The following is a 12,633-nucleotide window of genomic DNA, read 5'->3' on the forward strand; positions in this document are numbered from 1 at the left end:
ACATTATTAATGGAAACGCGAGACTTCGTGCCCATTCTTCAGATTCGTCTCGTGTAAATTCAGAAACGAATCCTTGTATACGCATGTCAACGTATTTCATATATCTATCACCGAAACAGTTCAAAAGGTTAACGCCTAAAGAGAAATTTTTTATTTGTTTCTACAGATTCATATGAAACTTGTTCTTTAATTTGATGATCAAAAGTGGTACTCCGTCTTAATTTATTGTTTAAATATTTTTTCAATCAAAGTAGTACTTTTTCTCTTCAGCTAGCGACGTTTCTCGTAGTTTTCTCCACAAACATTCAACTTATCAAACTAAATTTCAGCTTAAGTCTAAGTACGAAAGTTAGGGAAAGTTTACATTTTCTTAGGCTATTTTTTTCGGACAGAAAAAAATCTTGGTTAGTTAATTTTAAATACAATTGGTCAGTAACTGTATACGAATTAAATGATCAGTAACTATATACAAATTTATCAGTATTGTATTCATAAAAATGTCCATTATACAAAATCAGAAAATAATTCACAAATTTTGAGCTTTAAAAAAAAATCATTTCATTTTGTATAATAGCACAACAGAACTTCATATATAAAATTACGAACCTATGTACTATCAAGATGTACTGACCATTCAATGAAAGCATCGACCTTTATATATACAATGCCTAGCAGTCGATATATAATCGATACATATAATTAATCTTTTGATATAATAGCTAACCTTTAGTCTACTGACCCGAATAATCTGATCATTTATTTTATTTAACTACAGTTACTGACCATTTATTAAAATAAATAACAGCAAGCACTTAAATTAGTAACCTTTGCAATATGATTAAAATATAATCCTTATACAGATAAGTAGGTATAATGAGTAAAAAAATTATGAACCGAAATACATAGGATCAAAATATGAAGGTTTATTTCGATCCCTGATCATATTTTTAAAGTGTCAAAAGGAAAAGATGTGTATTTTTGAGATAATCCAAACTCTGCGAATCCTATCACACGGAAACTTTATATTGGTTATAATTTTTATTCGTTTTTTTAAACCTACCGAAAATGGTAGCTTCTATCACATGTCCTCTTTCTTTTTATATTTTTTTGTTTTTCTTATCTCCTAAGCCAATCAACGGATTGAGCTGAATCTTAGGTATGATACATTTTAGAAAATGGTGCTTTTTTATTTTTTGAGTTGACACATCATCAGGTACCGCACCGTTCTCATCAAAGCGGTAAATAAATCGATGCGAAATTAATAATTACGCGCGCCAAATCCGACACATGGGCGGCGCGTGGCCCACCACCGTATTCGGGGAGGGTACCGTTTCGAAAATAAATATAAATAAATATAATCGGTGCATTTGGGGCGACCTTTGTCGGCCTGTGGCGCCTTTTACGAAATGGTGAATTGAGTTCACCTGCCGACCGCAGAGAGAGAGTACCGGTTGGTGGTGAGAGAACTCGACAGTCGAGTGTGGGCAATCGTGACCGTCGCTTGTCGGTCTCCGTGATCCGAAAATATACCCGCTGCTGCACTTCAAGCGCCGTTCACACATACAGTGACATCGCGAGGTGCTTATCCACCCCCAACCCACCCAGCCGACCCTCAGAAACACACCCAAAATCAACACACAGCCAGTGCAAGTCAAACCCACCCCGAACGCGCACTCCATACTTAGAAGTGTCAAAATTTTAACAGTGCTTCAAATTCTTTCGATTTTTATAATCCCAAAGATTAGTTCAAAGGTTCTATTTTCGTTGTGCATCGTTCAATTTTTTCATACCTAAGAAATATTTTGAAAAAATGGCTTGCCCTAAATTGCGTTCCGGTTTGCCGGTCGATCCATTTTGCAGGGCGAGCTTTTCAAATATCGTCTGCTTTGAACTGAAGTATCGCTTTTTACATTTTAACGATTTTGTTAAACATTGATTTATTGTTATTAATGTCTAAAGACTTCCTAGATCCTTGAAGAGTTAGATGGAACTACTTTATAATCGCCAAAAGTTCAAAATCACCATATATTTTGATTGATTGTGATAAAAAAGCGCTTATAACCTTGTTTTAAATCATACTTCAAATCCAAATTCAAATTCAAATTTAAATCATATATAAAAAATACTTCAAATCTGTTTGACATAAATTCGCCATCCTACAAATAAGAATTGTTCAATATCGCCCTTTTGGCATGGAACCTTTTCATATGATTTTGATGCAATTTTCAATGACCTTTATATAAAAAAAAATCTAATTTATCCATCGTTCATAAATTACATTAAATTGTTCTTAAAATCATGTAACATTTTTATAAGAAATGTATAATCATTTTAACTAAGCCTTTAGAAAGTCATCACTTTTTAAAATCAAGGTATTAATATGCAATTTTCACGACATTGAAAAGATTCTTTAAGTTATGTACGAAGAAATGGCATATAAGTGGGGCAAAATGCAATGATCCGTTTTGTATTGAATCATTTTTCGTCTTGATTATATCTTTAGATCTTTCTACTCTGTGTTTCACTGAATAGAGCTAGTTCCTCTGAAAGTTTGCGTCGATTGTAATTCGCATTTTATGATTTATGTGTGTGCGCGTACGTTTTAAGCCCACAAAGTTTTGCAACTGTCCAACTAGTTATATCGGTACGTTGCGAAACCGCGATAAGTGTTAAAGTAATGTCAACGTGAAAGTTGAGCAACGCTGGTTTAATACGGCGCGAATAAAACGAATCTATCGGACCAAACAGTTACGTAAAATTGGTATATAAATGTATGTATATGTAAATCAGTAAGCGAGTTGATAACAACTTTTCAGCAACGGCGTGGCTTGAAGTTCGTTGCGAAAATCAATTGCCCAATTTCTTCGTTTTCGTTAATTGGCACGTTGGAATTTTGCAAATTGGAACGGAGCACTTTTCCGAGACGTTGTATTGTTTTAATAAAAAATCGTTTATATCTAATTGTACTTTTAAGCTCTTATATATAGGTATGTATTCGTCAACTCATTTTACTTGAAAGCTCATTTGAAATGCATTTATAAACTGCCCAGCGTCGCTCAAATGATCTCTATGATTAAATTTTGTATATCAAATATACTATAAGATACATACCTATAGTAGACCAAATTTGGCGGTTCAAAATTATTAACCGTAGATCTAAATAATGGACAACTGAACTTATATATGTAGATGTTAGATTTTTTATATTTAGAATACTTTCATTAAAAATATGCATGAGAAAATTGTCATTAAAAATATGCTCAGATGAGCAAAAGTGGGGCGAAATAGTAAAAAATTTGGAAAATTTTAGATGTTACATTTTTTATATTTAGAAAACATTCATTAAAAATATACATAAGAAAATTTTCATTAAAAATATTCACAGATGAGCAAAAGTGGGGCGAAAATAGTAAAAAATTCGGAAAATGTTTACTCTATGATCAAATTTCGTATATCAAATTTACTATAAGATACATATAGTATCTATCTATCCAAAATTAAGAACCGTAGATCTGAATAATGGACAAACAAATTTACACATGTAGATGTTAGATTGTAAATTTTCATTAAAACTATCTATGCATAAACTTATCATGACGAACAAAATTGAACAATTAGTTTAGTTGATTTGAATAAGAATTCCAGACACCTTGGGATAGAAATCAATTTAAAATAAATTTCATTACCTATTTTAAGTATTTAAATGCATATTTAGACTATCTTTAATTAAATTTAACACCTTCAAAGTAATGAATCAATAATTTCAAACTATGATACTGAATTTAAATATGTACGTATATTTGATTTAATTTTTTCATATTTATTCATTTTTTTATTTCGTAATTATTCATTTATTTTATCACTGTCGGAAAATGTGAGTGAATTTTTTACACATACACCTTATTTGTAATTTATTGAGCTTTTTACGTAGAAAAAATTAGTTTTATCTTTTAAAATCGCAATTTTCAGAGAAAGGTAAAGATAGCCTGCATCACTTTCGATCTGCTTTAACGATCAATTATATATAAAAAAGTTTTATAATACAACAATGTGGTCACACTGATTTCTTCTGAAGAAGCAGCACTTAAATAATCAGTACAAGCGTATCTTATATTTTTTATTATATTTCGACAGTAGTAATTTTGTCAATTCTTCCGGGAAATTCGACAAGAAGAAAGTACACATTTTCGTACGCGCGGAACGAATAAAAAATTATATTCTCACTATAGACGAACAATTGTTGCGCTCATGTGAAACGCGCATTAGTTCAATGTTTGTTTATTTTTTTAAATATACGAGTGTGCGAAATTTTTTCAACAGATCTTAACATTTGATTGAGTGCACTCCTCAAAAACGGTTTCCAAAAAAAAAAAGTAAACTGTATTTTATTATTGTTAATTTTTTTAACTAACATGAGCGCATATGAGAATTTCATACGTGAGCTCATCTCTAAAAATTGAATCTTACACATGTGAGTGTACATATGTATGTACTTTGTTGAAAGACCTTGATGACGTTGACCTCAAGAACTTGGACATTATTTGCCTGCAATTATTAGACAGAATGCATTCCCATTCAAGGTCTCACTAAGGACCGCAAGCTGCATTCTATCCAAGGCTCGACTATTTAAAATCTATATAAATATATTCGAACGGATCGTAAAACGCGTTGATTTATTAGCATTTTATATGTATATTTTGCGAACACCTCGTTACCTAGATTCAAACTTGGATGCTTAAAAAAAATGTGGACGAGCATCCTTTTTTTGCCTACTCTTCTTCTAATACAACCACCTTTCACTTTGGACGTCAATAAACTTCTTCAAATATTAATACTTAAAAAAAAAACGTAATATCTATCAATCACTGGTACAAGTCGACACGTGTAACGAATTATTAGTTAGGTTATGTTACAATTTTAGTTGTAAAACAATTCGTGACTGGCTTGGATTGGATTTAAATAGCTTTAGAATAGTTTAATGATTTTTTTTACGAATAGTTTTTTTTATTTAATTTTTTCAATAGTGAAATAGCTAGATTTTATTTTTATTTTTAGCATATTAACCACAGTGACATTACAGACAGCTCTAACGCATCACTGTGGCCAGTCATACAATTATAACATCATCAAAATAATAATCTTAATCATAATAATATCAACCTGTTATATCTTGATGGAACTATCATTGATATTTAATAATTGATAAAATCAACAACTGGCGTTTCTCAACGACCACTCAACCAGTTTAGCACATTAGATAAATTCCTTTGGATAAATCTCTAACTACAAAATTTTTCGTAGTGAATAATGCTATAACACATATCGAGAGATAAATCTCTTAGAAAAAATCGACTTTTTTTCTAAGAATCTTTCATCAACTAAGCAATTATTTTTGTGTAATTTTGGAATTAAAAGCTTTTTATATGAAAATCTTCTGAACAAATATACCTATACATATAGTATCGTCTTTGTATCATGTTGTGAACAAGAACAGACAAGTTTGTGATTTCTGAAAAAAAGCTAAGATAAACATATTGCTAGAGACGTGTCTGCAGATTTTTCTAGTGAAAAATGGGATATATGAGATTTATTTATATTTTACAATTTTGCCATAGTGACATTACAGATTAGCTCCAGGTCGTCACTATGGCTAATTTATTACAAGACATTGAAAACTTATAAGTAACGAGACATCTAAATACATAATTACTACATCGAAACAATACCTGACATGTATGGTCAGATATTAATAACATTTTTCATGTAACAATACGAATTTTTACATTCGATAAACAACCACAGAGACATCTATGGTGAGAAATCTGGTGAAACCTGAGATATAACAATAACTCAAGGTTTGCAACAGAAAATTAGGAAGGAAAAGCCAATTTTACAGGAACCGTTTCAATGAAAATGAGAAAAATTGGCAAATTCTGATAAGAAACGATCGACCTCAACAAACCAAGGTCTGGCCAACAACGAGACTCTTAGTGGGAATCGAACCCGTGACATCAAGCACGAAATAATTCAATACTCACCACTAGACCACGCTGCTGGTTAAATCGATATATTGACAAATGTTTGTTCAAAATGCGTTTTATAAAATGCACTTTAGGTCGACTAATCTACTTTAGCAGGTATACAATTGTTTCGATGACATTCTATTGTCGAACGTGTGATATTTTTAGCCCATTCACGGGCTGATGCAATAAAGAAGAGTCAATTACGTATCAACACACAACAGACGCGTTCCCATTTATGTCATTTTCTATATTGTCGCAACAGATCGGTCAATTTCTCCACATTGCTTATTAGGTATGGCCGATGCGACCGATTTGGCAACAAATCTTCGACTTGCCGGCCATTGCAAAATCGCATATCACTAATGACGTTATAATGCAACGCGAGTTCTTCGAAGAAAAATCACAATATGACTAAATATTTCAAGAACACATTTGTATGGTATACATATTTCGGACTTCGTTTCGATCAATGTCACATTCAAGGCCTATTCGATTTTTTTTAAATACGCTCAAATATCATTAAAGTGAATTTTTTGCACGCAAAAGTGACATTTGATTTTTAAATACCTTCAAAATGTCAGGTGGATACGATTTTAAAATCGTTTTAATTGATATTTCGACGCCCATGCGATATGAAAGTTTATTTAAATCGTGCTGTTAATTCGCATTACAATCATACGAATGACTAGGCATGATATTTAACAATGGAGGATTATAAATCGTTGCAGTAAAAGTTTGTAAAGTGAGCCTATTGTTATTTAAATTTGTACTGTGAATAAAATTATATTATTTTTTGGAGCCTTTACGATCGGAATCAATTAATTCCGTATAAGATTTTTATAAGCTTTCTAATAAAAAATTAGCACGTACTGATTTGGTTAACAATATTACATATCATGATTAATATAAATTTGCTATTTTTAAATAAAAAATCATTTCATTGAATAATTTGTCTTTACATTTGTACAAAAAATTAAATAAGACAGAATATTGTTACACTAATCTCGTAAATCCGAAATTACATATTGTTAGGGGGAGAATTTATATTGCAACACTTTCTGTTCTGTGTTTTAAAATTTTGAATAGAAGGGTGCTGAAAGGATTTAACATAATATAACATAAAAATATTAAAAAAAAAAACAATATACAAATAAAATGATTAATGTAATGCAAGCAAAAGCGACAAGATTTATATTTAGCTGTTCAATTATTTTTATCTCGAGGTTAGGTTAGATTAATATGAATAGTCAACATTTGCATATGTATATCTATCATAAAAAATACTGAAAATTTCTAATATTTTTAGAGATATAATCGATCACTATCAAACCATAAACTGACCTACTTTTCATACCTGCAGCCCAAATAGTTCAATTGGAAATAAAATTAATCACTTCCTCTGGATGAAGAGGCCTAATCTTACATACATATATGCATATATTATATTAATTCAAGTGTTAACTATGAGGATTGAGTATAAAATGGAGCAATTTTCATTTGATCTAACCTCAAATTTGACCCTCAAACTTGCCTTCCGCGACTCAATCTCTCACGAGAACTCAACCTCACATCCACACATCCGTCAATTTTGCACGATAATTGCGCACGGGTCATTGTATATTGTCATTATCGTAGGTTTTTAGGTCTAGAAACTAGAAAGTTTCACTCAACACTTGTAACGATTTAAAATACCACATCCGCGCCCGAGAGCGAACGTGCTACATTCCTCAGAAGGTCAGGGATCAAATTCCATGACAACCGCTCGGAAAAACCTCAATGAAAAGCTCAAAAGGAAACCCCTCGCGAGTGCAATCGTTGTGCAACCGTTTAACGGTCGCTAATGATCGATTTTGTCCGTTTTATCGATCGATAGGTTGCTGTATAATCATTGTGAACATCGAATGCGCAACCTATGCCAATTATGACTTTTTGTTCGTCCATTAATCATCTCATAGATTGGGCAAGTCACGAGGCTCTACTTTTTGTATCATCTTGCGGTGTTTCAAGACACCGCGTGTCGAATGCGCATCTCATAATCGTGCTAAAAGTCAAACGGACACACTTGAAATTCATAGCAAAAAGTTCTAGATGATTCTATTTGTAATTCTGAATTTTAAACATTTAAATTATATTTCAAATAGGTACACAAACATACACATATATTTACATGTAACGACCCTTTACGTAAAAATCTAGTTTTTGTAAATAAAATCTATGACCTTTGACACTTTTAATAATTCAAACACATTTTCAAAGAGTGAATCTAGTATTTCCAAATTAATACCATTTATTAAAAAAATTCGTTGTCAATTAAAAAAATAGCAATTTTCACATCGAATATTATATAGCTGCATATGTATGTATATATAAACATAATATGATTTAAAATAACCAGTTTTAAAAATAATTTGATGTTAATTAAAAAAAATGATCAACGTTTGGCATTTAATTTCAGCATATACCTACATATACATATATACATTTGCACTCATTTTTAACGTGGATTAATTGCGTATAAAAATTTCTATATACATTGAATTGAACAATAATTTAAATGAGTATTAAACTAAAATCAATGCTTACTTCTTTTTAAGAAATTGTTATAAAATTATCGGCTATAAACTTAAAAATTGCAATATAAATTTGAGTTTAGTTTTGAAAGCTCGCAAGCGAGTATTTTATGTATATGAATAAAATTAAATTAAATGACGCTTTTCTCATCTTAAATATTGTCACTATAATTGCTTTTAAAAATTGGTTCAAAATTATTTATATTTATATCAAAAAAATCAATTCAAAGCTGACCATAAAATTTTGCTACATTGTACAATATGTATTGAATTTAACCATCAAATTTCTTATATATTTTATATGATCGATGATATGTCAAAAAGTGTTTTATTGTTTTAAAAAGATCACTCTACAATTTCTTGATATCAGTGTTTCTAAAACATTCTTATATATGTTAAAAAATTGCGTTCAAAGTCAGGGTTTCGATTCAGATCTCTCTCAGCGATGAATGAATCACGCGCAAAAGTCGATCCGAATCTCAATCAACAATGGCCGATAAATAATTTCGAGCTTGACCGGTCCCGGTAAAACCCAATAATTTCGACTTGCACACATTTTAACCTTTATTTTATATATATATGTATCTCGAGGCAAAATTCAACTTTCACTTTTTAAACCGCTCGCACACACCCATTCTCACTACCATCACGCACATTTTTTTTCCATCGATACGCAATAATTTAATTAATATCTATAATTTGTGTGTTTCATCTTTGCAGAAATCATTTTGGAAGAGTCTCACTGCGAACAAGATGTAATGGAGACATAACCTCGATCGAATACAGTTTTTGTTATTAGTTAGTGTTAAATGCGTGCGTAGATGACTATAGTTTCGTATAGTGAAAGGACGATGCTCCAACCGAGAGCGATGGCCGCTCGAAACAGAGCTGAATCAGTGAATTTATTCGCAGACAATCATAAAAATAACACATCAGTGGGAGGTGATAGCATCAGGAGAAGAAAAATGGCGGCCATAGGTGGAATTACGAAATCAATAGGGATTTACGCAATCGTGTCGTTAATCTTCTTGTCTGGATTTACTCTCTGTCAAGGTCAGTCAAGTTCATTTTTATTACTAATTTCAATATACAACCTTAACCTATTTATGTGTAAATGTTATTTTATAATTGCCATAGGTAGGTATAAATTTAATAAATAGACAAATATTTATTCAAAAATAAATCAATGTTAAAAATATTATTATTTCAAATTTGACATTGAATTCGAATTTCAAAAGACATTGATTTTTTGCAAACCTTAAACATATGTATGTACATATATATATAAGGTAAGAACCTTTTTGCTTCGAATTTACTCTAAATATTGTTCCAAGATTCATTAATTTAAACGAAAAGTTTATAATTTATCTAGAAAAAGTTTACTTTTTAATTTAATTTTTGATGTTAAACATTTCATAAAATTTAACATGGCTATTTTTAATTAGTATTTAATTAAAAAAAATCTTTTTACATCTTTTTGGTTGAATTTTTAATCCTTTTTGGTTGAATTTTGAATCCTTTTTGGTTGAATTTTGACATTCCATTTTGAAATGTACTATAAAACTCCTCTAACTTTTCATTTCAATTCTTTGTACAAAGGCTACAATTTAACCGTTTAGTTTTTTTTCAATAAATGGTCAGTATCTTTTATAGAAAATTTAATGATATTAGTTTAAAATATAATGTATAAAAATAAGCGGTCAGTTAACCGTTTATTGTTCTTAATATTTCTTGACAAACAGACAATAGTCAGTGAGTGATGATATAACTTACTGATCATCTATTAATTGTCTAAATCAAACAGATCAAATTAATACTCGATGTTATTACAGAGCAAATAGGGAGCGAATGTATCAATAAAATGAATCAATAAAAACGATATACTTTTTTTAGTTTTTAATCAATTAAAAATTCACAAAAATGAATCGAATTAATATTTGATGAAAATTCATCTTTATTTAAATTATATTTAATTCAAAATTTTAACACACACCGTTTGGGTGAAAATATTTAATGTTATTTTTTATTCCAATAATTCGAAAGATATGTATATGTACAGCAACGGTCAAAAGTAATAAAACCACTTCACTTTCACTGACGTTTTATAATAACCACACATAATTTCAGTCAATATCAAATAAAATCATACGACACGGGTAATAATAATTGTATTATAAACGTTTTTCACTTCCTAATAAATCATCGCTTGCGCACTACTCTATTACATACATATGTATGTACATACATTAATAACTTACGCACATTAATCAGTATTTATCGCCTATCAAATCTTCGGCCGGTTATGCTGCGGATGTTTTAAATTAATAAAATTGACGAGCCCATAATCAACAAGTGCATATTGTACATAGTACATATTGTAATCGCGTAACGGTAATTAACTGTAATCAAAAATTTCCGAATATCAAAAACGCGTGTTGAAAGCACACTCGCGCATAATACAACAACTAGTGAAGAAACAAATTTGGAAAACACTCTGATATAACAACTTTATAATATAATATTATGTTTTTTTTTTTTGCACATATGTTCAAACGATCCATAATGATCATGTCGTAAGTGTAAACACGCGACTTTCTTCCTGTGCTGTATTGTGTTGAATTTTTTTGACAATCTTTCATACTATTCAAAAACGAACGTTCGCGCTTAGTTTTTGCTACCTATATATGAAAATTTATTAACAACTGTACTAACAGTATCTAATAATAGTATCGTACAACTGTTTTTTAAATTTCGCAACCACTAATCGTGAAATTCCACTAACAAATATCAAAGAAAATTATATTAAATTAAATTTTATGTCATTTTTCATTGTATTTTCTTTGGTTCTACTCATCTACATAGGTATTTGGTAAATATGTCTTATAAAATTATAAAGTCATTTTAATACATACATATTTAATTAGCGTGATTTTTCATTTCAATTAATGTGATTATATAATATGTATCGATTCATACATTATTAACGAAATTCCACTAAAAAATCAAATTATGAAATGAAAATGATTACCTTTATCGGATTCATTAGTTTTAATACACCTGTTTATCAAGTAGTGGTTTTTATGCACTGTGACAAAGAATTTGAAATATTCCAAGGTCAATTTTGTTCATTATAATAAATGTTTAAAATAAAGTTCTAGAATCGTCTAAATGTTTGTATAAAACATTATTAATATAATGGCGTTTGAATTTAATTCGATTTCATTTCATAATACGAGTTGCATTCTTTTTTAAACATTTACCTGTTGATATCAATTCACATACAAATAAATAATAAATTAAATTATTCACATAATCAATTCACATAAATAATAAATTACATATTTGAGCATCTCATCGTTGATTTCGTCTAAGTTTGATTATATGATTAATAAAAAAAAAATAACAAAATTTCTTCAACAAATTCAACACAAAAACAACCTTCATCAACCTTGAAACTTCAATAACAACCCAAATCATCGACCAAAATAACAATACACATGCAATAAGCTCAAACTTGAAAATCTCCCATACCCAGCATCATCGATAGATTCGCTTTTCAATTTGAAAGTGCCGGTCAAACACGTGTTTGGCCTTCGTCCACGTTCGTATTCGAGACGGAATGTTTCCATCGGCGATTAAGGGCACAGATTTTAGCATCGTTCACGATCAGAAAGTGGTTATTTTTCGTGTTAAGACCATCAACTATCGCTAAAAAGCGCTCGCTTTCTTCCTATTCAATTCCGACGACTTTCCACCGTACATCAGACGCGAAACCAACGAACGCTTCGCACAACTGCTAACCGTTAAAAATGTCAGGAACTGTTAACTACAATACTTAACCGACTGGTTTGATTCCTCGAGAGTCCATACCGATACCGTATCGATGAATATCTTGCTATTTTTCCAACAACTTCAATCCTACGCAAGTCATTACTCGCAATCTAATATACGAATGATATTGTTTGTATGTAAGAGCAATTTGATAACGGATTCCAAATCTTGTAGATTATATTTAACATTTATGTCGTTACGTATTAGCG

General features: G+C 30.4%; 1 protein-coding gene across 1 annotated transcript in view; it reads left to right on the forward strand.

The window, feature by feature from the left end:
• Positions 1-1,433: 1,433 nt before the first annotated feature.
• LOC143912686 (uncharacterized) overlaps positions 1,434-12,633 on the forward strand; it is a 73,101-nt gene continuing 61,901 nt past the window's right edge. The window contains exons 1-2 of the mRNA XM_077431983.1: positions 1,434-1,578; positions 9,314-9,646. Of these exons, the coding sequence (XP_077288109.1) occupies positions 9,415-9,646 (232 nt within the window). The 5' untranslated portion in view covers positions 1,434-1,578; positions 9,314-9,414. The remainder of the gene's footprint in view (positions 1,579-9,313; positions 9,647-12,633) is intronic.

The sequence above is a fragment of the Arctopsyche grandis genome, chromosome 6 (genome assembly GCF_051622035.1).
Source record: "Arctopsyche grandis isolate Sample6627 chromosome 6, ASM5162203v2, whole genome shotgun sequence".
Taxonomy (NCBI): domain Eukaryota; kingdom Metazoa; phylum Arthropoda; class Insecta; order Trichoptera; family Hydropsychidae; genus Arctopsyche; species Arctopsyche grandis.